A 24,261-nucleotide genomic window follows, 5' to 3' on the forward strand; every position below is an offset into this window, starting at 1 on the left:
AAAAAAAAAAAAGAAAATGTCAATCAACAAAACCAAAAGACAACCAACAGAATGGGAGAAGATATTTGCAAATGACATATCAGATAAAGGGCTAGTATCCAAAATCTCTCAAGAACTTATCAAACTCAACACCCAAAGAACAAATGCATTTTTTAAGAATGGACAAAAGAGGGGTGCCTGGGTGGCTCAGTCATTAAGCGTCTGCCTTCGGCTCAGGTCACGATCCCAGGGTCCTGGGATGGAGTCCCACACTGGGCTCCCTGCTCAGCAGGAAGCATGCCTCTCCCCCGTCTCCCTCTCCCCCTGCTTGTGTTCCCTCTCTCGCTGTGTCTCTCTCTGTCAAATAAATAAATAAAATCTTTCTAAAAAAAAAGAATGGATAAAAGATTAGAATTGACACATCACAAGGAGGGTATATAAAAGGCAAATAAGTCCAGGCAAAGATACCTCACATCTGTAGTTATTACGGAGCTGCAAACTAACACCACAACTTTACCTGTGACACGACTGCACAGGTAATAGAATGGCCAGAATTAAAGAGGTTGACAATAGCAGGTTTTGGTGAGGATGCTAAGCAACTGGAGCTCTCCAAAGCTGCTGATGGGAGTGCACGATGGTGCAGCCATTTGGAAAAGAGTTTGGAAGTGGCCCAGCAATCACACTTCTAGCTATTCTAGCTATTTACCCAAGAAAACAAACCCACACAGATTCTTGTATGCAAATGTTTTAGCAGTTTTATACATAATATTCTAAAACTAGAAGCAACCCAAATGTCTATCAATCCATGAATAAGTAAACAAATTGTGGTATATTCCATACAATGGAATACCACTCAGGAAAAAGAAATCCCCAGAAACAAACTAAGCACCTAAGAAATTTATTAGGCTGGGTTTAAAGACTCTGGTGAAAGTTCACTGGGGGAACCAGAATGGATACCTTTGGACAGAGTGGGCTGTACCCCTGGGAGGCCTGAGAAGCCTGTTTCGGGAACACAGAGCCTTATTTCACTCATCATTTGGGATTAGGGAAAAAAGGAGCCAGAAGGCAGAGGAAAAGAGCTGAGGCAGTACCCTTATGGACCCCCAAACTGGAGTGGACTAGGAAGAGCTCTCCATTTATGTGATTAAACTCAAAGAAAAATGGCTGGGGCTAATCTCACAGCTTCCTTTCAGAAAGAAAACAACAAATCCTCACTTGAATTATTTCTGCTTTAATTACTGGTTTAATTTCAGGTTCTCCTTTGCCTCCATCACTGGTGTATTTCCCTGGATCTAGAATTCCATGTGCTCAGCTTAAATATTTTCCAGGTACCAAGTAACACTTTGCCTGTCTCTTCCCTATAGTCAAGGGCAGGAAGGTGTCACCTGCAGGGGAGGGTCTCACAGGTTTCCTTCTGCAGGGAAAATCATCACACAGGCTCTGTCCCCTCCGAGGAGGGTCCCACACAGGTTTGGCTCCTCAGGGCAGGTACTCACACAGGCTTCCTGCTGCAGGTGCTGTAGGGCCCTCTTGGCTGGGATGAGGAAGTCAGTGAGGCAGCGCAGCCCATCCCCACCATGGAGTCTCTCTGCCACATTGAACAGCTGCCAGAGCACCGTGGCTGCCGTGGCCTCAAAAGGTGGGTAGAGGGCAGACAGTGTGTTCTGGATATAGGTGTCAAGGGATTCCAGATCCTGAAATGCAAGAGAGGATCAGGTAATTTAAAACATCAGTTAAGACAGGTGCAGGGGCGCCTGGGTGGCCCAGTCGGTTAAGCGGCTGCCTTCGGCTCAGGTCATGATCCCAGGGTCCTGGGATTGAGCCCCATGTAGGGCTCTCTGCTCGGCGGGAAGCCTGCTTCTCCCTCTCCCACTCCCCCGCTTGTGTTCCTGCTCTCGCTATCTCTCTGTCAAATAAATAAGTATAATCTTTAAAAAAAAAAAAAAAAGACAGGTGCAGAGGACACTTTTCACAGGCTGGCTATGTAAGAGTCCACTTTTTGGGCTCTGTCTTATATCTGGGTATTTGAGTTGTCTTTGTGGAATAGGAAGGTACTGGCAAATCCTCAGCATGGTGGGGGATTCCTCTTGCAGCAATCTCCTGGTCCTTCACATTGTCACACAGCAGAAGCATACTGAGGAAGTTTCCATGGCTGCATTAAGTAGTTCTGACCCCCATGCCTGTAAGGGGAACCCTAAGTAACACTTTGTAAGTGAGGTGGTTGCTGCTGTCACACGAGGCACAATCAAGTTCCACCCCATCAAATTCTGAAATGTACACCTGAAATGCTGTATTTTAGGATTATCCATGGAGCATGTGGAATTTCTTACGGGGCCTTGCCCTTCTCTGGTTCCCCCCTCCCTGGCAATCCGGGGTCTGCAGGGAATGGGGGAGGCCCCTGTGTCAAGGACAGAGCTGGTCCACATGTAACTTAATACTCAGAAAACTTCACCCACAGCAAATACATTTTAATTGTATTGATAGTTTTTGAAAAATTTAAACAAAAACCATTAGGGCATCCTTTATCAAAACCACAGAATTGTACCCATTTGTTCATTCTGAAAACATTATCCTTGGTACCTGATTTGCATGTTTTCATGCAACAAAAGTTTATGTAGAGACAGAATGCTTTTAGTTTAAAAGATATTTAATGCTATTTTTAGATGTAACATTTCCTGAGGAAGTACCACAGGGTTCATTTGTTTGGGGAAAAAATGCAAGGCTACAGTAACAGTTAAAAGTCAAAGAGGTTAAAATTGTGAAATCGATTTTTAAAGGGACAACGGTTACATCTGAGACTCCTCTGAACAGCTCATGATACAGATAATTTCCTAAAGAAACTGAAAATAAGACAGTGAATCCCCTGGGCCTGAAGCAGATAAGGACGCAGGCCATCTGTCCTGACGGAGGGGCCAGGCTGCACAGCAACTGGGAGGTGCGTGCTGCAGTGAGTTCATCTGTGGAAGCTCCCACTGCTGTGTCAGTGTGGCGAGGCATTGGTCAGATGCCCTCTGGAGCTCCCATGCCCACAAGGGCTTCCCCATGTCTGTCTGCTCCCCTCCCTCCATATGCCTGGGTCTCCACACCAGACAGGGCCACTCACTCATTAGAAATTATCTAAATACTGATTTTGTTTTGAAAATGCCAAGGTGGTCTGATGTCTAAACACAAATCACACCTGAGCCACCAGTGAACATCCAGCCTATGAGAAGAATGGTGTTCTTTTTCTTTTTTTTTTAAAGATTCCATCCATTTATCCGAGAGAGAGAGTGAGAGAGAGAAAGAGCACAAGAGGGGGGAACGGGAGAGGGAGAAGCAGACTCCCCGCCGAGCAGGGAGCCCGACGCGGGACTCGATCCCGGGACTCCAGGATCATGACCTGAGCCGAAGGCAGTCGCTTAACCAACTGAGCCACCCAGGCGCCCCGAGAAGAATGGTGTTCTTAAGCCAGGGGAAGAATCATGCTCCAAATAGGATGCTCCTCAAAGAGATCTGAAGCAAACACTTACTTGTGATACAAGAAACAGGCAAAAGTGGAAGGACATGTCTTTAATGACCTATTTCAGAGGAAGTGAAATGCAAACTGTGGATCCTCCCCGGGAGAGATGTCCTCCTGCTGTGCAGATACCCAAATCCAGACAGACTCCTCCTCCAGACCCACAGGTGGGTCCTGATTCTCATGTCCAGCTGTGGTCAGCAGCCTCCCAGTGGGTCTCCTGGCCTCCACCTCACCCGTTCATCTTCTGAAAACTGCCCAATGTGAGGAAGAGACGAGACAGGCAATACTTGTTGAGATCGCTGGGATTTCATAGCTTCCCTGGCCCTTCTCTGCCCTTTGATTCCAATGGTGACTGAGTGAGGCTCCATCACTTGGCCTGAGGGGCACCCCTCCACCCAGATCCCGGTCCAGGCAAGAGCTGCCCCAGGGAAGCTGTCTGCGTGCCCAGATGCCACTTCCCAGGTCAAGTAAGTTGCGGAAGCCTTGGGCAAGCCAGAGGGAACATATTCTCTAGCCTCTTCTATGGGAATGTGCCCTAAGTAACTGTGTGCACAGCCCCTTCCTGGCTGTCACCCGCTTCTCCGGGTACTTCATGACCAGGAACAGCAGAGCATGATGCTGCACCCAGGGCCACTGCCTCACAAGCTCCCCAGTCATTTTGCAGATGGTGCCCATTCTTGCTCTTGGGAAGAGAGGGTCTGACGAATATGCAGACTGCAGGACCAGGGGTGGGCACAGCCTGAGCGGGCATCCCAGGCTCAGCACTGTGCCATATGCATGGTACACGTCAACCATTCCCACTTGCACACAACTCTCAGAATTTAGTTTTTGCAAGAGACACAAATTATAAGAGGGGGAGGCAGATATATACAACCCTGAGAGCAGAGAGGCAGAACTACCACATTACAACAAAATCAAGTTACCTGAATATATTCAATTTGGCTTAAGAAAACAGGTAAGAATATGGTATATCTTAGAAAGATTTCCATAAGAAATGCTTAAAGGAGAATTATCTTGGTATCTTAAAGGGTAAAGTTCAATCCTCTTGAATGTTTACTGTGTGTAACATTTTCTTTCCTGATGTTTCCTGGGATGAATGTGTATGTGTTACAGCTTGTGTGTGTGAAGGAAAAGGTGTGTGCAGAGCTGGGTGTGTGTGCCAGGGAAAGTATGCATGTGAGGGAAAGTATATGTGAGGGAAAGCGCATGCGAAAGTGTGTTTGAGGGCAAGTGTGTGAGGGAAAGTGCGTGTGAGAAACTGTGTCTAAGGGAAAGTGAGGGAAAGTGCATATGAGGGAAAGTGTGCATGTGATGGAAAGTGTGAGAGAGAAAGTGTGTTCAAGAGAGAAAGTGTGTGAAGGAAAGTGTGCATGTGTGAGAAAGTATATGTGAGGGAAAGTGTGTGTCAGGGAAAGCATGTGTCAGGGAAAGCATGTGTGTGAGGGAAAGTGTGTGTGAGAAGAGAGTGTGTGTGTGCCAGAGAAAGTGTGTGTGTGAGGAAAAGTGTCTGTGTGAAGAAAAGTGTGTATGTGAGGGAAAACGTGTGTTGAATCCCAGTATGTGAAAGCATCTGAAGTTGTGTGCTAGAGGGTAGATTGGTGGTGAGCCAAGAGAAATATTAGGGGCAAATCCTTAAAACAGTTCCTTGGCCTTTGGTTGCCCAGGAAGAGAAGGGAGTAGCCGCAGGGTCAGGGAGAATGTCTGTGTGGGCACCTCTGGCCCATTCAGCCTGGGCCTGCTCTCTATAAGGTGTGACTCACCCATTCACCAAATCTGGCACACCATCAGGATGAGCAGAAGTAGGAGGGAAGAGAGCAGACAAAGGCAGATGTCATCACTTTGTTGATGGTTAAGGACTGATCTCTTCTCCTCATGTAATTCAGGTTTCCTGATTCAACCAAAGGCACACACACACGGATTTGGGCTGACTTCCAAACTGGGACCTTCACCCATCTACTTGATCCTGAATCTTACCGTGGCTTAGAATGCAATTCTCTGCAGATGTACGTTAGTGGATTGGTGACGTAGTACTTGTACAAAGCACTTAATTACCATTTTGCTGAACTGTGAATCAGTGTGTCATTATTTGGCCAATTGCAAGACTGCCTTTGCATTTTAACAATGGAAAATTTTTACGTCTGGAGAAACATTTTAGGGCTCTACTCTTCAATGAAGGATTTATTTTCCCAACTAACTTTAGGTAAAACTTTATTGAAAGAAGGGTGATTTTTGAAGTCTAGACCCTTGTCTCTCACAATGCCTGTACCCTCCATGAGTAAGCACGTTCCTCCTGGCACCTAGACCGCAGGAGATGACCCAGCCTCAGTGTAGGGGCCCTCCCTGCAGCCCTCCAGGCCTCACACATGCTGGAGATGAGAAGACAGAGGCTAGGGGTCCACAGGCCCTTCTATGCCCATCCTGTGGTGGGATGGTCTCAGGGACACCGGAAAGACACCTGAATGCTTGGTTCTCAAACATGCATCAGCTAGAGACAGCCTGCTTCTTCCTCCCAGGGGACAGGTAACATGCTAAATATCAAAGCAAAGGTAATTTCTTCTCGCTTCAAAGACAGGGCTGAGCTAAAGGAGAAGAGCAGCTGATGAACAGGACAAGGAAACAGCAGGCTGGAGGGACTGGGCTGAGGCTGGCCTGGCAAAGACTGACCATCAGTGCTCACAGTGTCATCAAGTACAACACCCCTAAGGATGATGGAAGGCAGAGCCACAGAGGTGCTGGAGCAGCTGCTAGCAGGGTGGGTGGGCCTTTCACCCACCCGGAAGGTCTGCAGGGGCTTACTGCATGGACCACCCCTGTCTCCTAGGGAAGAGCACCCCAAGACGAGAGACTGCTAGATAGCTAGATCCCCGAGCGGGCAGTGCACAAACTGGGCTCCGAGACCTTCACCCCACCTTCCTTGCACAGCTGTCAGCTGCTGGCTGACCCCTGCATGTCCCAACAGGGAGAGAAGGTGCTGGAACATCCAAGGCTTTAGCACAGCCACGCCAGAGACGGCTTCCCTACAACTACTCCCAGTGATCAAAAGGAGCCCACTACCCAGTCTCGTGGGTGATCCCGCTACATTTGGGCCCCTGCACCCTGGGGACGGTGGGGCATGTGTGGGAGGACAAGACTGCAGAGTACTTGGAGTGAGGTCTCAGTTGGGGTAGAAGACTGAGCAGCTGTGGTAAGGAGCACCGTCCTCTCTGCCCACCATTGGCCAGGCTGGGGGCTCCTCTGGCACCCAGTCACACCATCTCGTTCTGAAAATTGACAGGGCACTGACACTGGAACAAAGAGAACAAGGGCTGCAGGCATCCTCTGGGAGGCAAGGCTGGGGTGGGTGGATGGGGTGGGGGCTGTGGTCACCAAGACCCCTAATCTGGTCTGGGAGCTCATCTCATCCTGCAGCCCCATGACCAGCTCCCAGCGATACCTCAGATGGTGCAGCCCGGGATGGGACCCAGAGAGTGGGGGACACAGGGGTGCCCCCACCCAGGCACTTCCACCCACAATGTCAGGGTGGCCTTTATACTTACCACTGTGGCCTTTGCCAGATTTTATAAACGGAAGTCCGGATGTACAAGGGGCAGTAGGCACCCCCTGTGGGACACTGGAGCTGTTCCTACAGCCCCTCCAAACAGGGGCCCTGGGACAGGAGGGGCACCAACATCAGGCCTATCCCTGCCCCACTTTCCATCGGTAGCTACCTTCTCAGCCTTGTGGGGACCGGGTGTGAAACCCACACTCCCCAGGAGGCTTGCTCTCAGCAACCGACCTGGTTACAGCACTCAGGCCCTGTTAATAAGGGCCTCCTTCCTGAAGGGTGCCGATGGCTATCTCTGGTTTCCTGTGTGCACAGACCCAGGAACCACCTTTGAATCAAAGAAATCCTGTCCAGAAAGCCTAGCCCCCTCTGCTGGGCTGATGTGCCAGCCGGTGTACATCCAGCCTGTCTACACCTGGTCTGTGTATACTTCCATATGGGTCAGCATCTCCAGCTCACCCTCTGCCTGGCCCCACTGGTGACCCTAGCCACCACTCTGGGCCCTTCCTAGGCACAGGTGGCTATGTCTGCCACCTGAGGGCTGGGACTTCTCTCCTGGACCAGTGCTCCGCAGGCTCTGACCCCTGGGCCTTTACAGCTCACCTCACACCTTCCCCAGACACTCCTTGGCCTTCCTAACCCTGGTGAGCCTTCTTTCTCAAGCTCAGAACTGCCCACTTAGCACGAAGTTGCCCTCTGGTTGTGTGTCTCCAAAACTGGGGTCTGCCTCTGGCCTGTGCACCACGTGGTCTGCCCCAGTGCATTCATGGAGTTGAGTTACATCATGAAATGTCTACAGGATCTTCAGAAGAGAGAGGCAGGGAAATGTTTGGGCAAATGTTCAGCACAAATACATTTGGGCTCTAAAATCACACTTCATTTGTGGGGAAAAGTTCCCTCTGGGGAACACTTGTTCCCCACGATGCTGGGCAGAGAAAACACCTGCCTACATCCCAGAAAGTACTGAGTAGACACAAAACAGAGCAACCTTCTATGGTGGGCTGTTGTTCACAGACTCCTGGCCTCCCTGGGGAGGATGGCACGTCCCTGTGCATTGGCATCAGGCATGGCCGTGTGACAAAGAAATATGGTGGCAGCAGCAGATAGGGGTTCTGACAGAGGCTTTGGGAGCCAGTGTGTGCTCCCACACACCACCTTTCCCTCTGCCACAAGTTGGGTAACACCCCAGAGAGGCTGTTCCACAAGCCTGGATCCCAGAGTAAAACTGACGTGATCACCATGATGGGCACATGGCAGGAGCAGGTCCTCACTGTGCTGATCACTGAGATGTGGGGGCTCATTGGATATGCAGCATAACCTGCACATCCTGACTAACACCCCCTAGGGCCTGGTACACGGACCCAGGGGATACCCCAACTCACAGTCTTTGCGCCCCCCGCCCACAGCAGCCACAGCACATGCCTTGGCACGGGTTACCACCTCCATCCAGGTACTCCCGCCCCCCCGGACAGGTGTCCTGTAATGCACCTGGAGAGACTGAGCTGCACGGCCTCCAGGTTGTGCATCCTGAGCTGGAGCTGGTTCTCAGAGGCCTCCCGGGGAGACCAAGCCCCACAGGATGGGGATGGAGCAGAACCTTGGGGCTCCATCTCTGTGGCTCCAGGGTGGGAGGTGCATTTGGTATATCTTAATCTCAGCTGTATCTCCAGGAGTGTTCCAGGCTGTTCCAAACACAACCCTGAAATGTTTGCTTTGAATTTACACCCAAGTTACCCATGAAACATGAAACACATGGTCGCCTGACTTCAGCAATTCTAAAGCTGGTGTTTGCATCACAGTGGATCGTGGGTGCTGAGCATTACTGACAGTGGAAACCCCTTAACAGCGCTGAATACCCGGCACAGTGGCAGTGTCTGCTGGCAGGCATGTTGGGGCGGCTCCCCTTTGGAGTTCTGTGCTCAGAACCCCACTGGGATCGCTGCCAGGACAGCCTCTAAGTTATGAGTGGATTGCGGATGCAGTGCCACCTTCCTTCCTTTCCTCCCCCTCAGACGCCCGTTCCACCTGGAGCAAGAACTTCCCAGGGGGCTTATGCTCTATCCGTGTCTTTTTAAAACTGATTTTATGTTCTTCCTGCTCGTCCCAGCTTCCCAGACTAACATAGTGTGTGTAAGAACTTGCTGACATGGAATTGGCAGGTGCCGTCGGTGAAAGGCTGTTCTGAAGGAAGAACCCAGATCCTCCCTCCCACCCCTGCCCACCGAGCCACCAGTGGGGGCAGCCGGGCACGTCTCTAGGTCCCCGCCCGTGTCAGAGGTGGGTCAGGCCTGCGCTTCCTGACCGCGCTCTACTTTGGGCCACCATTCCCTCAACCGTTACATGGGAGGAGCTCTCGGGTGGCTGTGAGGATTGAGGGCAGAGACCCCAGGAGAGGATCCGGCCCGTGGCAGGTGTGTGTCCAATAGGGCCTGCCAGGGGCTCTCTTCCTGAGGATGAGCCGCAGGCAGCTGCACCCTCCCTGTCGAAACATACCCTTCAGCCCTCCGGCTGGAACGTGCCCAGCTCAGAAACTAGAGTCCTTTTTTCAACGTGATCCCTTTTCCGTTCCAGGAGGATCTCATTCTCCAATTTTAATCATGTTGGGAGGCACTTGCTTTCTTTTTTTTTTTAAGATTTTATTTATTTATTTGAGAGAGAGAGAATGAGAAACAGCATGAGAGGGAGGAGGGTCAGAGGGAGAAGCAGACTCCCTGCCGAGCAGGAAGCCCGATGTGGGACTCGATCCCGGGACTCCAAGATCATGACCTGAGCCGAAGGCAGTCGCTTAACCAACTGAGCCACCCAGGCGCCCGGCACTTGCTTTCCTATCTAGGGCTTGACATTAAACAATCACAAAACCAATCCTATGTGATGAAACAAAGTATATAAACGTAACTTCTCCAACATTTCTTTCTTTTTTTTTTTTTTTAAAGATTTTATATATTTGACAGAGACAGAGATAGCGAGAGCAGGAACACAAGCAGCGGGAGTGGGAGAGGGAGAAGCAGGCTTCCCCCGAGGAAGGAGCCCGATGTGGGACTCGATCCCAGGAACCTGGGATCATGACCTGAGCCGAAGGCAGACGCTTAACGACTGAGCCACCCAGGTGCCCCAGTTCTCCAACATTTCTAAAACCAATCCTCCCCAGAGCTTCAGAGACAAAAAGACTATCAGAGCGCCTTCCTTCAGAGGCGAAGAAACTGAGTAAGCTGCAGGATCACGGAGGTGTCATGGCCCCCCAGCTGCTGGGGCTGAATGGGGGCTGGACCGTTGAGCCCTTGGACACACCTCCACGGACTTGCCCCTGAACCAGGGCACGGGAATGCTGTGCACCTTGGCTCCCAGGCAGCCGGGAGGGCATGAACGTAGCTGCCTGCTGTGTGGCCGCTGAACCTCCATACCATGAAGCCACAACAACCACAGTGGTGGTAAAGGAGACGGCACTTCACAATTTACGCCACGTTCACACGTGTGACTCCTATGACTGGCATAACCACCCAGTCCTGAAGGTCTACGTTCATTACGCACTTGCGTCACCAGCCATTCTGTCCAACCTGTGGGGGCCTGATGTCAGAATTTGCCTTGAACTGATGGGGTTTTATATTCTGGTGAATTTCCCTCTATCAGACACACTCAGAATCTTCCACTGTGTGTTCTTTGGAAAAGCTGCCTCTTCAGCCTCTAAGCACCAGTAGGAGCACCCAAGATTTCACATGTAGGCGTGGGGGCATCCTGGTTTCACCCCAGCTCCTCTGTCCCTGCTGGTCTCTATGCAATACTCAGTGGTCAGCAAACCATGACCCCAGTGTTTAGGAAAAAACACAAAAGAAGAACACTAGTTCAGACATGTGGAAATTATATGAAATTCACATCTCAGTGCCCATAAATAAAGTTTCATTGGAACACAGCCACCCTTGTTCTATGTATTGCTTATGGCTACCACAAAGGCAGAGCTGAGTATTGGACTGAGACCATACAGTCCTTCAAAGCCTCTAGGCTCACTGGCCCTTCAAGAAGGTCTGCTGACCCCACCCTCAAGGAAGGAAGTCCTCCAAGGCAGCCAAAGGGCATTCAGTGGGTGGACGCAGGGGCAGCCCCCATCCCCCTTCCCTGTGTGCTGTCCCCGAGTTGCATGGACCCCAGCTCCAGCACAGCTACATTTCTGGGTGAGGATACCAGAGGGGTGAAGGCTTTGTTGACACCACCATTTTCTGATTCCACACTCAAGTTCCAACTAACTGTCAGGGGTTTTGTTCAGGAACAGCTTTATTCCATGTGTGCTTTGGGGACCGCAGTCAAAGGCCTTAGCCTGCAACAGAGGGGGGCACCCAGCGCCTCTGTCTCTGGGGGGGATATTAATTTCTCCTCATGGTCAAGTGCTTGGAAAATGTCTAAAAGCAGTCATTTCAAGTTCTCAGTATCCTTTTTTTGCATTTACTAGCCTAATATACAGCCAGGCAACTCCCTAACTTGGGAGCTGTGCAAGTCTTGGATGCACCTTCATGCCAGCATCTGTTAGGTGGTTATGGGTGTCCACGGAAAGCTCAAGCACAGTGCTTGCCATGGGCCATGCATTCACTTGGTCATTACCAGGACAGAAGCAGCTGCAAGCACAAGGTCCCAGACCAAGGCCTGCCCTTGGTCAGGAGCCCATCATGACAGCGACCAAGGAGTGACCCCGCTCTGCCGCTTATCTGCTGATCCCACAGTAATTGCTCAAACAGACACAGTCCTCTCCTCAGCAGAGAGGGGAAGCAAACCTCCCAGAGAAGCAGAAGGAAGGGTGGGCAGGAGGGCGGCAAGGCTCCCGGAAAGGGTGGAGGGGCCCATGTGCAGATGCCAGCAAAGAGGCAGTGACGCTGGCCAGGCAGGGAGTGGCGTCCTGGGGCCCAAGGCGAGACCAGGGTCAGCGGGACACCACCTGTCAAGGCCACCCGGGGTTCTACACTGGCTGTGGTATATCCCAAAGAGCCCAGATTTCTGCACATCTGGCTTCTTCATTTGTAAAACAGGAATCTAATTCATCAGTTATTCCACAAGGGTAACAGCATATAACTAGAAAGCTTTTTATTTAATAGAAACTGACAGTGAAACGTTGGCCTTGAGACATTTTGGTGGAATTTAGTTCTCTGAAGGCACCTGACAAAAAGTGGCATTGACCTCAATCGGTGCAGACTGGTTTCCTCATGCTGAAATGGGACTTCAGGTGGAAGAAAGAGTTTGTTCGCTCCACACCATGGCAAGACCAGAAAAGATTACGTCAACCTGAAAACCACCAGCAGTCCTAATTACACCAAACCTGACTCCTCTGCAGTGAGTTCGGTGTTGAGCCCTGGTCCACAGCAGAGCATGAGTGAACCACGAGGCACGTGCAGACAGGCCTGAACACCTACTTGCAGTTCTTTAGGGGAATGATTGATAATAGCCATTTTTCCCGCTTAATTTATCTGGAAAACCCTTTGGCAGGAGAGAAAAGTGCTCTTGGAATGTGTCTGCTCAACCAGACCTGTGGCTCTTCATGTATAAAGACAAAAACTTCCCTCTTCCCTCTATGTTTTGTGTTGTCTTTTTTTGTTCACATCACTGTGAAATTGAGCCAAATCAGCCACTCGCAAAAGCACAGTAAATTCCCTTTTGTCTGAGTCCAGCTGCTTCGCCGGTCTCTTCTGGCAACACACCTGGTCTCTCCTCACCTTTCCCACGCATGTGTCCAACAAACCACTAATAGTCTTGAGGGAGGATTGAAACTAGTTTTTCTGACCAAAGACATGTGTTCTTTATACTTTTGGATACATTCCAACACGAACAAAGGAGGAGTGGGCACAAACATGCTAGGTGGGGGTGTTACATTGTGTATTTGCACCAGTAGTTGAGAAATGCTACCCTAACCTCTCTCCAAAGCATCCTGTGAGCAGAGACCCAGACACTGCTGTGATGAAAGTCAGGAATCAGCCTAATTTGGGCTCTTCAAAACAGGAGCACAGGTATCCTAGAAAAGTCCCTCTCAGACAGTGCTTCTCAGCCTGATGGTGGCTTGAAGGTAGCTGTCACCCAGATGCTCATCTGATTTTAACCATTAAGGTGAGGCGGCTCCAATATGGTGCTCATGGAAAACCACAGATATACTTTTAAGTTACAAATGATTCTTGTACTTTTCCTGAAGGACTTTGTGATTTAAACAATCTTTAGTCTGAGTGGGACGGGTGCTGACTGCCGACACTGGGCTGAGGTTGTTGGGGAACTGGTGCTGGGTCTAGGCTGAAGCACTTTGTCTTTCCCAGAGGGAGGCTGGAGTGAAGGCTTCAAGTTTGCAGAAGTTCTGGCTAGGAAGGCTCTATAGGGACATCTGATGAGGCTGCAGGAAGGTAGATGGAACTGGCAGTTTAGTTAAGCACAATTTAAGGTATTTTAAGGGGAAATGCAAACTCTGTGTACATGATAAGAACAACAAAGAAGTTATTCTAATTTTAGTGTATGTGCTGCCGAAGCGAGCACCAAAGAAGTTATTCTAATGAGAAACCTGTGACAAATCCTTTCCCAATGTCCTGGGCCCAGCAGGTGGCTTACCGACTCTTGGGAATCCAGAACGGAGGAGTCCTTGGAGCACAAAAGACAAACACAGAACAGAGGGAAGGAAGTGCTGGTGCACACTGGGAATCCACTGACAAGATCCGAGACTCCCAGTGGCGGCCCAGCTCAGTGCACAGGAGCCTGGACCTGGCAAGGCCCTAACAAGTGGGCTGGTGCATGAGGACAGGGTGCATCCACACCTGCTGCGTGGGCACTGGTGGGCTCCATGGGGCAGGGGCTCGCTGGGGGCTGGGCAGTCAGCACGTCTGCACAGTCTGGCTCTAAAGTGCTCACAGTGGGAGTTAGAGCACCCGCTCCATGATCATCCTCCATCCACAGTGGGGACCTACCCCTGTTGTTTAGAATACTGTTTCCAGGAGACAGTGACACCCAAGTCAGGCTGGTGACCCCGCCCAGGGCTTCCCAGACAATGGGAGTTCTCACCTGTGGTCCTGAAAACTCAAAGTGCTCCAATTTGGACAATAAGTGACAGGGCCAGTCATTGGTCCTGATGAATCAACCCCTTGTTTCTGCTGTCTCCTCCCTCCTTGTCTGTGCACTTTCTCATTAGAAGCTGCTCTGCTCACAGAGGCACCCACTGTCCTTTCCACACTGAACACCAAAGTGCATTCATTGAGTACCTACTGTGTGCTAAGCATTGTGAAGGATACAAAGATTAATGTCCTGGGCTGACAGCCTGGCAGAGGCTGTAAGACAAGAAAACCATAATGCTGAGGGGGAGTAATATTACAGGAAGGGAAGAAAGCACCTCTTGTATGCTTAATGATACACCCAACAATGACAGTGTGATGGACACTGACATGTGGGGTCTAGTGTCAGGCACCTACTGAAACATTTTATGTGGGTTAACCTCACACAGATCTTCTATTAACTATTTTTCTCTAGTCAGCTACATTTTAAAGTCTTAGAAATTAGTTTTAAAGTTCTGCTGATTTCCTAGTAATTTTGTATTTTTGCCTTTGATACAAACTTTTTTCTTAAAAAGGACATTTCTCATTTCAAGACTTACATTCTTAAAATGTATTCTTGTACAGTATAATGACATTTAAAAGCAGAGTTATAAAACTCATTCCAAATCCTAAAAAAAAAAAAAAATACTAAGAAACCAAATCTAACAGCATTATTCAAAGGATTATTCACTATGACTAAGTGGAATTCATCCCAGGAATGCAAGAGTGGTTCAGCTATTAATCAAGATAAAACATCACATTAATAAAACAAAGGAAAAAGCCCATGATCACCTCAAATGATACATAAAGCACCTGACAACATCCAATACACTTTCATGATCAAAACATCTAGAAAACTAGGAATAGAGAGGACCTTTCTCAACAGGATAAAAGGCACTTATAAAAATCCACAGCTAACCTTATACTCAATGGTGAAAGACTAAAAACTTTTCCCTTAAGATCAAAATCAAGGCAAGGATACCCCCTTTCCCCACTGCTATGCAACACTGTCCTGGAAGTTCTAGCCAGAGCAGTTAGGCAAGAAAAAGAAATTAAAGGAATGCAAATTAGAAATAAAGAAGTAAAATGATCTCTATTTGTCAATGACATGATCTTATATACAGCAAATCCAAAAAAAAGCTACCTAGAGCTAATAAATTGGTTTAGCAAAGTTGTAGGGTACAAGAGCAACAGGCAAAAATCAGTTGTGTTTCTCTATCTTAGCAATGAACGATCCAAAGAGAAAATTAATAATTCCATTACATAATAACATCCAAAAGAAATAAAATACATAGGATACATTTTTTCATTTTATTATTATTTTTATTATTTTTCATCATGATAAGTGTACTCTTTAATCCCTATTCCCTACTTCCCCCATCTCCCCACCCACTTCCCCTCTGGTAACCATCAGTTTGTTCTCTATAGCTAAGAGTCTGTTTGTTCGTCTTGCTTTTTTTTTTTTTTCTCTTTGCTCATTTGTTTTGTTCCTTAAATTCCACATGAGTGAGATCACCTGGTATTTTTCTTTCTCTAACATATTTCACTTAGCATTACTCTCTCTAGCTCCCTCCATGTCATTGCAAATGGCAAGATTTCATTCTTTTCTACAGCTGAATAATATTCCATTGTTATATATATGCCACCTCTTCTTTATTCATTCCTTAATTGATGGACACCTGGGCTGCTTCCATAGTTGGGCTATTGTAAATGATGCTGCAATAAACATTGGGGTGCATGTAACCCTTTGAATTAATGTTTTCATTTTGGGAAGGTAAATACCCAATACTGCAATTACTGGATTGTGGGGTAGTTCTATTTTTAATTTTTTGAGGAACCCCCATACTGTTTTCCACAGTGGCTGCACCAGTTTGCATTCCCTCCAACAGTGCAAGAGGGTTCCCCTTTCTCTACATCCTTGCCAACACTTGTTGTTTCTTGTGTTATTGATCTTAGGTTCTGACAGATGTGGGGTGATGTCTCATTGTGGTTTTGATCTGCATTTCCCTGATGATGAGTGATACTGAGCATCTTCTCATGTGTCTGTTGGCCATCTGTATGTCTTCCTTGGAGAAATGTCTGTTCATGTCTTCTGCCCATTGTCATCAGATTACTTGTTTTTTTGGGTGTTGAGTTGTACAAGTTCTTTATATACTATATATACTTTGGATACTAACCCTTTATTGAATATAACATTTGCAAGTATCTCTCCCATTCAGTTGGTTGCCTTTCAGTTTTGCTGTTTCCTTCACTGTGCAGAAACTTCATATTTTGATGTAATCCCAATAGTTTATTTTTGGGTTTATTTCTCTTGCCTCAGGAGACATATCTAGAAAAATGTTGCTAAGGCCAATGTCAGAGACTTTACTGCCTATGCTCTCTTCTAGGACTTTTACGGTTTCAGGTCTCACACGTAGGTCTTTAATCCAATTTGAGTTTATTTTTGTGTATGGTGAAAGAAAGTGGTCTAGTTCATTCTTCTGCATGTAGCTGTCCAGTTTTCCCAACACCAGTTGTTGAAGAGACTGTCTTTTTCCCACTGTATATTCATTCCTCCTTTGTTGAAGATTCATTGACCATATAATTGTGGGCTTATCTCTGGGTTTTCTGTTCCATTCCACTGACCTCTGTGTCTATTTTTATGGCAGTACTATACAGTTTTAATTACTCCTGCTTTGTAATATAACTTGAAATCTAGAATTGTGGTATCTCCAGATTTGTTTTTCTTTTTCAACATTGCTTTGGCTATTCAGGGTCTTTGTGGTTCCATACAAATTTTAGGACTGTTTGTTCTAGTTCTGTGAAAAATACTGTTTGTATTTGGATAGGGATTGCATTCAATCTGTAGATTGCTTTGGGTAGCACAGACATTTTACAATATTTGTTTTTCTAATCCATGAGCATGGGATGTCTTTCGAATTCTTTGTGTCATCTTCAATTTCTTTCATCAGTGTTTTATAGTTTTCAGAGTACGGGTCTTTCACCTCTTTGGTTAAGTTTATTCCTAGGTGTTTTATTATTTTTGGTGCAACTGTAAATGGGATTAAATGAGGCTGTTCTCTTATTTTCACTTTCTGCTGCTTCATTATTAGTGTATAGAAATGCAACAGATTTCTGTACATTGCTTTCGTATTCTGTGACCTTACTGAATTCATTTATCAGTTGTAGTTGTTTTTTGGTGGAGTCTTTAGGGTTTCTATCTATAGTATCAGGTGTGCAAATAATGAGAGTTTTACATATTCCTTACCACTTTAGATGCCTTTTATTTCTTTATGTTCTTTGATTGCTGTGGCTAGAACTTCAAGTACTATGTTAAATAACAGTGATGAGCGTTACCTAAGATACATGTAACCAAGGGAATGAAAGACTTGAACACTGAAAACTACAAAACACTGCTGGGAGAAATTAAAGACACCTAAATAAATGGAAAAACATCCCAGGTTTACAGATTGGAAGACTTAATATTAAGACGTCAATAATATTCTAAAGCAACCTACAAACTCAATGCAATCTCTCTCAAAATTACAATGGCTTTTTTTTTCCCCCCAGAAATGGAAAAGACAATCCTCAAACTCATATGGAATTGCAATGGACCCTGAACAGCCAAAGCAATCCTGAACAAGAAGAACAAAGTTGGAGGACTCACACTTCCTGATTTCAAAACCCACTACAAAACTACAGTAATGAAAACAGTGTGATCCTAGCATAAAGACAGACATACAGACCAACAGAAAAGGACCGAAGATCCAGAAATAAACATATACAACTACAGCCAATTGGCTTTCAACCTGGGTTCCAAGACTATTCAATAAGGAAGAAACGATTTCTTCAACAAATGGTGCTGGGAAAAGTGGATATCCCCATACAAAAGAATAAAGTTGGCTCCCTATCTCACACCATACACAAAAGTTAACTACAATGGATCAATGACATGAATATAAGCACTAAAATAATGAAACTCTTAGAAGAAAACATAAAGGCAAATCTTCACGATCTTGCAGATGGCAACGATTTCTTAGATATGATACCAAAAGCATGAACAGCAACAAAAAATATATAAATTTAACTTCATTAAAAATAAAAATTTGTGCATCAAAGGACACTATCAAGAAAGTAAAAGAAACAAAATATTTGCAAATCATATATCTGAGGAGTCTAATATCCAGAATATATAAAGAACTCTTAGGACACAACAACAAAAATATAAACAGCCCAATTTAAAAATGGGCAAAGAACTTGAATAGACTTTTTTTTCCAACAAATATACAAAAAGATTGTCAACATCAGTAGTCACTAGGGAAATGCAAACCAAAACTACAATGACATATCACTTCATACTTATTAGAATGACTATAATAATTTAAAAAAAGAAAATAACAACTGTTGGTAAGGGTGTGGAAAAATTGGAACCCTCATACACTACCGGTGGGAATGTAAAATGGTTCAGCTACTGTGGAAAACAGTGTGGTGGTTCATTAAAAAGTTAAACATAGAATTACCATATGAACCTGAAATTCTACTCTTAGGTATATACTCAAAGAAATGAAAATACTGCACACACAAAAACTTGTAAACACATGCTCACAGCAGCACTATTTGCAAAAGCCAAAAGATGGAAACAGTATAAATGTCCATCAACAGAAAAATGGATACACAAATTGTGGTATATCCATGCAATGGAATAATATTTGGCCTTAAAAAGGAAGAAATTTCTGACACATACTACAACATGGATAAAATCTTGAGGACTTTATGGTAAGTTAAATAAACCAATCACAAAAGGACAAATACTGTATGATTCTAACTATATGAGGTCCTTAGTGTAGTCACAGCCATGAGGACAGGACGTAAAATGTTGGCAGTCAGGGGCTGGGGGAAGAGTAGGAGTCACTGTTTAATAGTGACAGTGTTTCAGAGTCACAGGCTGTAAGGATGGATGGTTTGAACATATAAACTGTATGTTGTATTCATTTCAGCACAATAAAAAAGTGACATACTGTATGGTTCCACTTACATGGAATAATCAGAGTACACAAATCCATAAAGACAGCAGACTAGTGGTTCCAGGGGCTGGGAGGGGGTGGAATGGGAAGAAACTGTTACATGGGTGTGGGATTTTACTTTGGGGTACAGAGAGGTTCTGGAACTAGGCAGAGGTGGTGGTTGCACAACACTGGGAATTGTACTAAATGGCACGGAATTGTTTGCTCTGAAACCGTTTATTGTATGTGAATTTCACCTCAAAATATTATTTTAAAAAATTAGTTCCAGGGGCGCCTGGGTGGCTCAGTTGGTTGAGCGTCCAACTCTTCTTTTCGGCTTAGGTCATGTTCTTGGGGTTGTGGGATGGAGCCGAGCCCCGCATGGAGCTCCGTGCCCCAGGGAGAGTCTGCTGGAGATTCTCTCCCTCTGTCCCTCCCTCTGCTGGAGCTCTTACACTCTTTCTCTCTCTCTCTCTCTCAAAAAAAAGAATAACTCTTAAAAAAAAAAAGTTTCAGAACTTTTCAGAAACTGTGCTAGTATCTGTTTTCCTTGTTCATTGCTGTTGCCCTACCCTTACCAACACTTACTTAAACATTGTGCTTTGGGGAGAGGTTGTATTCTGCCCACATCACAGTCTCTGGACACACGAATATCAGTTTGAGAACTAAATGCTCACTCTATTACCCAGTGTGGTGCTCTAGGTGACTGAACCCCAATGACGTTTTCTGTAGTTTTTCTGAGTAACCCATAAGGAAAGCTATGGGACCCTTGAACTCAAGTTGAGTTCATGGCCTATTGACTTGGCACTTCCACAAAACATTTCTTCAAAAAAATACACAATTATACTGTTAAAATAATACATAATTATAATTGTAATTCCTCTTCCTGGTGATATCTGTTGAGTGCCAAAGTACCTTGAAGATAACTTCATTGGATATTTTTCCTTAAATGATTTCAAAAAAATTAAAACTCAATTCTTTTTATCTCTTACTTGTAGGAAACTCTCTCTCTCTCTGTCATAGAATCACAGAATAATAGTTAACATTTATTGATCACTTCCTATATACCAGATGCTGTTTTTTTTTTTTTTTTAAAGACTTCATTTACTTGAGAGTGAGCAAGTGCATGAGCGGGGGTGGGGCGAGGGGCAGAGGCAGAGGGAGAAGCAGACTGCCCGCTGAGCAGGGAGCCCGATGTGCGACTCGATTCCAGAATCCTGGGATCATGACCTGGGCCGAAGACAGACGCTTAACCAACTGAGCCATCCATGTGCCCCTACCAGAGACTGTTTAAGCACATTATAATGCTATTATCATCCCTATTCTAAAGATGGTAAGGTTGACGGGCTTGTCTGCCCAGTCACTCAGTGGGGAAACCAGGGTTAGAACTTTGCCTGCACAGCAGGCATCCCCAACCACACGGTGCCACACTGCCCTAGGTCTCATCCTAGCAAGGGACAGAGCTGAAGAGATCTTTTCATTCTGCAGGTGAACGCACCTTATGGTCTGCAGCCGTGCATGGCCTGGGTCAAAGCTGTCTACCAAACCACGATTCCTCTACTTGACAGTAAAGGGATGGGTCACCCTTCTTCTGACTGTCCTTTCCATTCATTTAAAATTAATTCAGGCATTTCTTCTCTCCTGCTCTGCGCACCATTGTCCACCCCAAAACACACACACAGAGCACATTCATTACCTCACACGGGGTCCTATCAAGCCTTTATAGCTGTCTTGGACCTGCTTGGACGATTGCACACTGAGACAAACAAGGTTTCCCAGACTCAGCTGTAATCCAGGTGCTCCCTTCTGAGGATGTTGTTTTTATTCTTGAAAGTCACAGGCAGTGCTATTAACTTGGGTCAGGTGGGAAGCCGTAGACAGGCATCCCACAGGGCAGGTACTGCATCTGTGTGGCCCACGGAAGGTTGGGGCTGGGCAGGGGAATAAAAATGGGCTTTATAAGAAGGGGAGGGTGACCACCGTGTGACAAATATTTGTTGAGCGCCTACTTTATGCCATGCATTATGATGCATGGGAAAACAGGGAAATAAAGCAAAGCCGGCGCTGCCTGGGGAGACAGGCAGTCAACAAAGATCAGGCACAAGATGATGTTAGCTCAGACTCTCCCATGGAGGCCCTCCTATGGCAAAGCCAAGCAGGAAAGGGGCTGGGGGTGTGTGGCTGTGGAGGGGGTGCAGGAGGGATGACCAGGGGAGCTTTCTGAGGGTGACGCCTACCAGGGTGGGGGGTCTCTGGGTCTGGGAGCCGCAGACAGGGGATGTTTCTTTGGAGGCAGTGCACATACTTGCTACCTTGCTGACCTGAACAACTCTACTTCAGAACTTAAACTTAATTCATGTCCCACACTGCTGTAGGTATTAGATTTAATCCCTGTCTCAGGCCTTAGAAATGTAAGATGTTTTACAGTCACGTAAAAGAAATTTACCACAAAGTAGCTTATGCACAATCTGATTTTCTCAATGCTGGGGAAAATTTTGTAAGGTCAGACGGTATCTGAGAGCTGAGAACTTGGGCCCAGGTATGAACTGAGGTGCCTAGAAACACCTGGAAAGGTATTCCAGCTCTCAGGACAGAAGAAGCCTTCAACGTAGGAGCCTTGAACTGAATGATGACCAGGGTTACCTTTCAAGAAGCATCTTCACATCAGTCTTTAAAGTGAACCCATACGGTGCTCTGAGGTAGGTGGGCCATGCATTATTCCTGTTAATGAGCAGAGAGGCTGAACTACAAAGCCAAAGGGCAACAGATAATAGAGGGTGGATGGGTGCTCATCAAATCTCTAAGATCCCAGGTCTGTTCTCCAGGCAGCAAGTCAGGGTCCAGAGCCTCTTCCCCACACCACAGGCACCTGCCCTCCTTGGCCCCTTGCAGGGTAGATGGCAATGGCAGGATGCCTTCTGCTCCCAAGACCACAGATTCTCAAGGTGCCCCAGGATCCACATGTGCAGGACAGGATTTGCCACCTCTCAGCCCACCCCTCTGTCCCCCCCGCCTCCCTCACCCAAGCCTCCTTCTCTTCATTCCCCACCCCCTCAGAAGTGTGCTGGGCTCTTAGGTCAGACCAACCATCCCCTGGGCTCATTCTTATCTGCTGGATCAGTGAGCACCTGTCTGTGCACACCTGCTGAGTGGCAGGCCCTGACAGGGGTGGAGGGATAGAGGAGAGGAAGAAGCCCAGAGCTGACAGGGCAGGGGGGTAAATCCTGAGCAGGGGCTCACTGCTTCAGGGCTGCCTCTTGGCTGCAGAATGGGTATCTAGCAGGTCCTGAGTGATTTTTATTTTCGTTCCAACACAGAGACAGGACACATTAGCTCTGTTTGGAAGGAGGGAGGTGGTGGCGTGTGAACTGGGCTTGAATTATTCTCACCAAAAACGCTGAGATCTGGGATTCTGAGATCTGGATTTCCTGTGTTTGCTGGATGATACAACCAGTGAACACACATCTCAGAGAGCCTCAGGGCAAATTCAGGGCCAACTTTATTTCCTTAGCCTGGCATTTTGGGGATGCTTCACAAGTAATACAGTATTCATGGAAGACCACCCAAGGATGCCACAGACACAAAGGCCCACCATTCACAGAGGCCATTTCAGACCAGGCCCGCAGGACTGGGATAAAACGATGAGGTCTGTCCTCCTAATCACAGGTTAGCTGGCACCCAGGCCCACCAGCCCACTGGGAAACTCAGGGCTGTCCTCTCGAGGCCCACCGGGACCACCCACTTGTCCCCCGAAGCACAGTGAGACCAAACTGTGGTGCTGCCTCAGAATCAGAAGTGGGTTTAGTACCTCGGTGTCAGATGCCCAGCACAGCCAGCACAGGTCTGATTCCACCGGGAATGGAAACGTGCGGCTGTTAAATATCTCAGAATCTGAGTGTATTTTTACTAAGAGCAAAGAGTGACATCTCCAGATCCTCCTCACCCAGAAATCCTGTGACTCTGAGGCAGGCTCAGGGAAGCGGAAAGCCCCGCGTCTCTACCGCCACTTTTGAAATCTCTACGTGAAGCTGAGAAGCCAATCCTCCTCTGAGCGCCCACAGCCCTGCCTAAAGCTCAGCTAGTGTAAGCAGCAGATTCGTAAGCTATTAATTATGCAGTTTCAACTACATTTAACTTAATTTTTTAATTGTATGTTTCAATTTTTAATTAGACCCCTGAAAGTACCAACTAAACTTTTTAAGGAAGAGTGCTGTTGCTCACAGGAGTAGAGCGTAATTATTACGCCAAGCAGTCTGTAACCCAGCTTCCCAGGAGAAAGGCGAGACAAACCCAACGCACCGCTGCACTTCACACGAAGAAATACGAAGCCGCGTCTACGCCACTTTTCCAAACCCCAAAGGGCCGCCTTGTTTCCCTAGGCTACGTTCGTTACTGAAGTCAACCGAGTTCCAGCGTGAACGTCCGTCTTGGTACGTTTTAGGTACAAGCTCTTGGTCTTTGAAGCGCCCCAGTCGACTGGTTTGCCCTCCCGGTTCCCAGCTAAGGAGTAACAAGAGAATGGAGCAGCAAGTCCACCGGGGCTTTGAGCCCCGCACTCCCTCCCCCGACACCCCCTTCAGCCCCTGCCACGCAGATCTGCCTGGAAGCCGCATGTCTCATAAACGTTCACGAAGTCAAGGCAAAGGTTTGCTGAACTGGCCGCTAAGCGCCTGCGAAGTCCTGCAGCGGCGGCCCTCAGGAGCCCCTTCCCGGCACCCGGCCGCCGGACCCTACCTTGGAGCCGGAGCCTCTGTCGGCCGCGCTGAGAGCCATGGTGGCGCCGCCTTGGTCCGACCTCGAAGGAAAACGTGCCCATAAAGGCCACTGTCCCCCGGCGCGCCGCCGGAGCCCGAGACGCGAGCCGGACCCGCGGGCGGGCGGGCGGGCGGCCGGCCGGCCGGGCCCGACCCTCCTGGGCGGGGGGCAGACCCTTCCCCCTGCCGACCCCCTCCCCGCGGGGCGAGTTCCCTCCCCCGGCGGATCCCTTCCCCGCCGGACGGACACCCTCTCCCCGAGGGCAGACCCCTCTACTCGGCGGGGGCGGAGGGGCTGGGGGCGCTGCGAGGAGGGGGCGCCGCTCTCACCTCCCGCAGGCGCACCCAGCGCGCAGGTGCCCTCACCTGGGCGGCGATGGGGGCGGGGGCGCAGGGCTCCTCCCTCGGAAGCAAGCGGGGGTGGTGGCGGGGCGTTTGCTTTTGCTTTTGTCCTCACAAAGCC

The 24,261-nt window shown here is 47.7% G+C and overlaps 1 protein-coding gene across 1 annotated transcript in view; it reads right to left on the minus strand.

Moving 5' to 3' along the window:
- The window catches only part of PLEKHG4B (pleckstrin homology and RhoGEF domain containing G4B), a 74,615-nt gene extending 50,798 nt beyond the window's left edge, over positions 1-23,817 (minus strand). Inside the window, 2 exon segments of the mRNA XM_044916691.1 lie at positions 1,476-1,673; positions 23,779-23,817. Coding sequence (XP_044772626.1) covers positions 1,476-1,673; positions 23,779-23,817 — 237 coding nt within the window.
- Between the last annotated feature and the right edge of the window lie 444 nt (positions 23,818-24,261).

The sequence above is a fragment of the Neomonachus schauinslandi genome, chromosome 7 (assembly GCF_002201575.2).
Source record: "Neomonachus schauinslandi chromosome 7, ASM220157v2, whole genome shotgun sequence".
NCBI classification, from domain to species: Eukaryota; Metazoa; Chordata; class Mammalia; order Carnivora; family Phocidae; genus Neomonachus; species Neomonachus schauinslandi.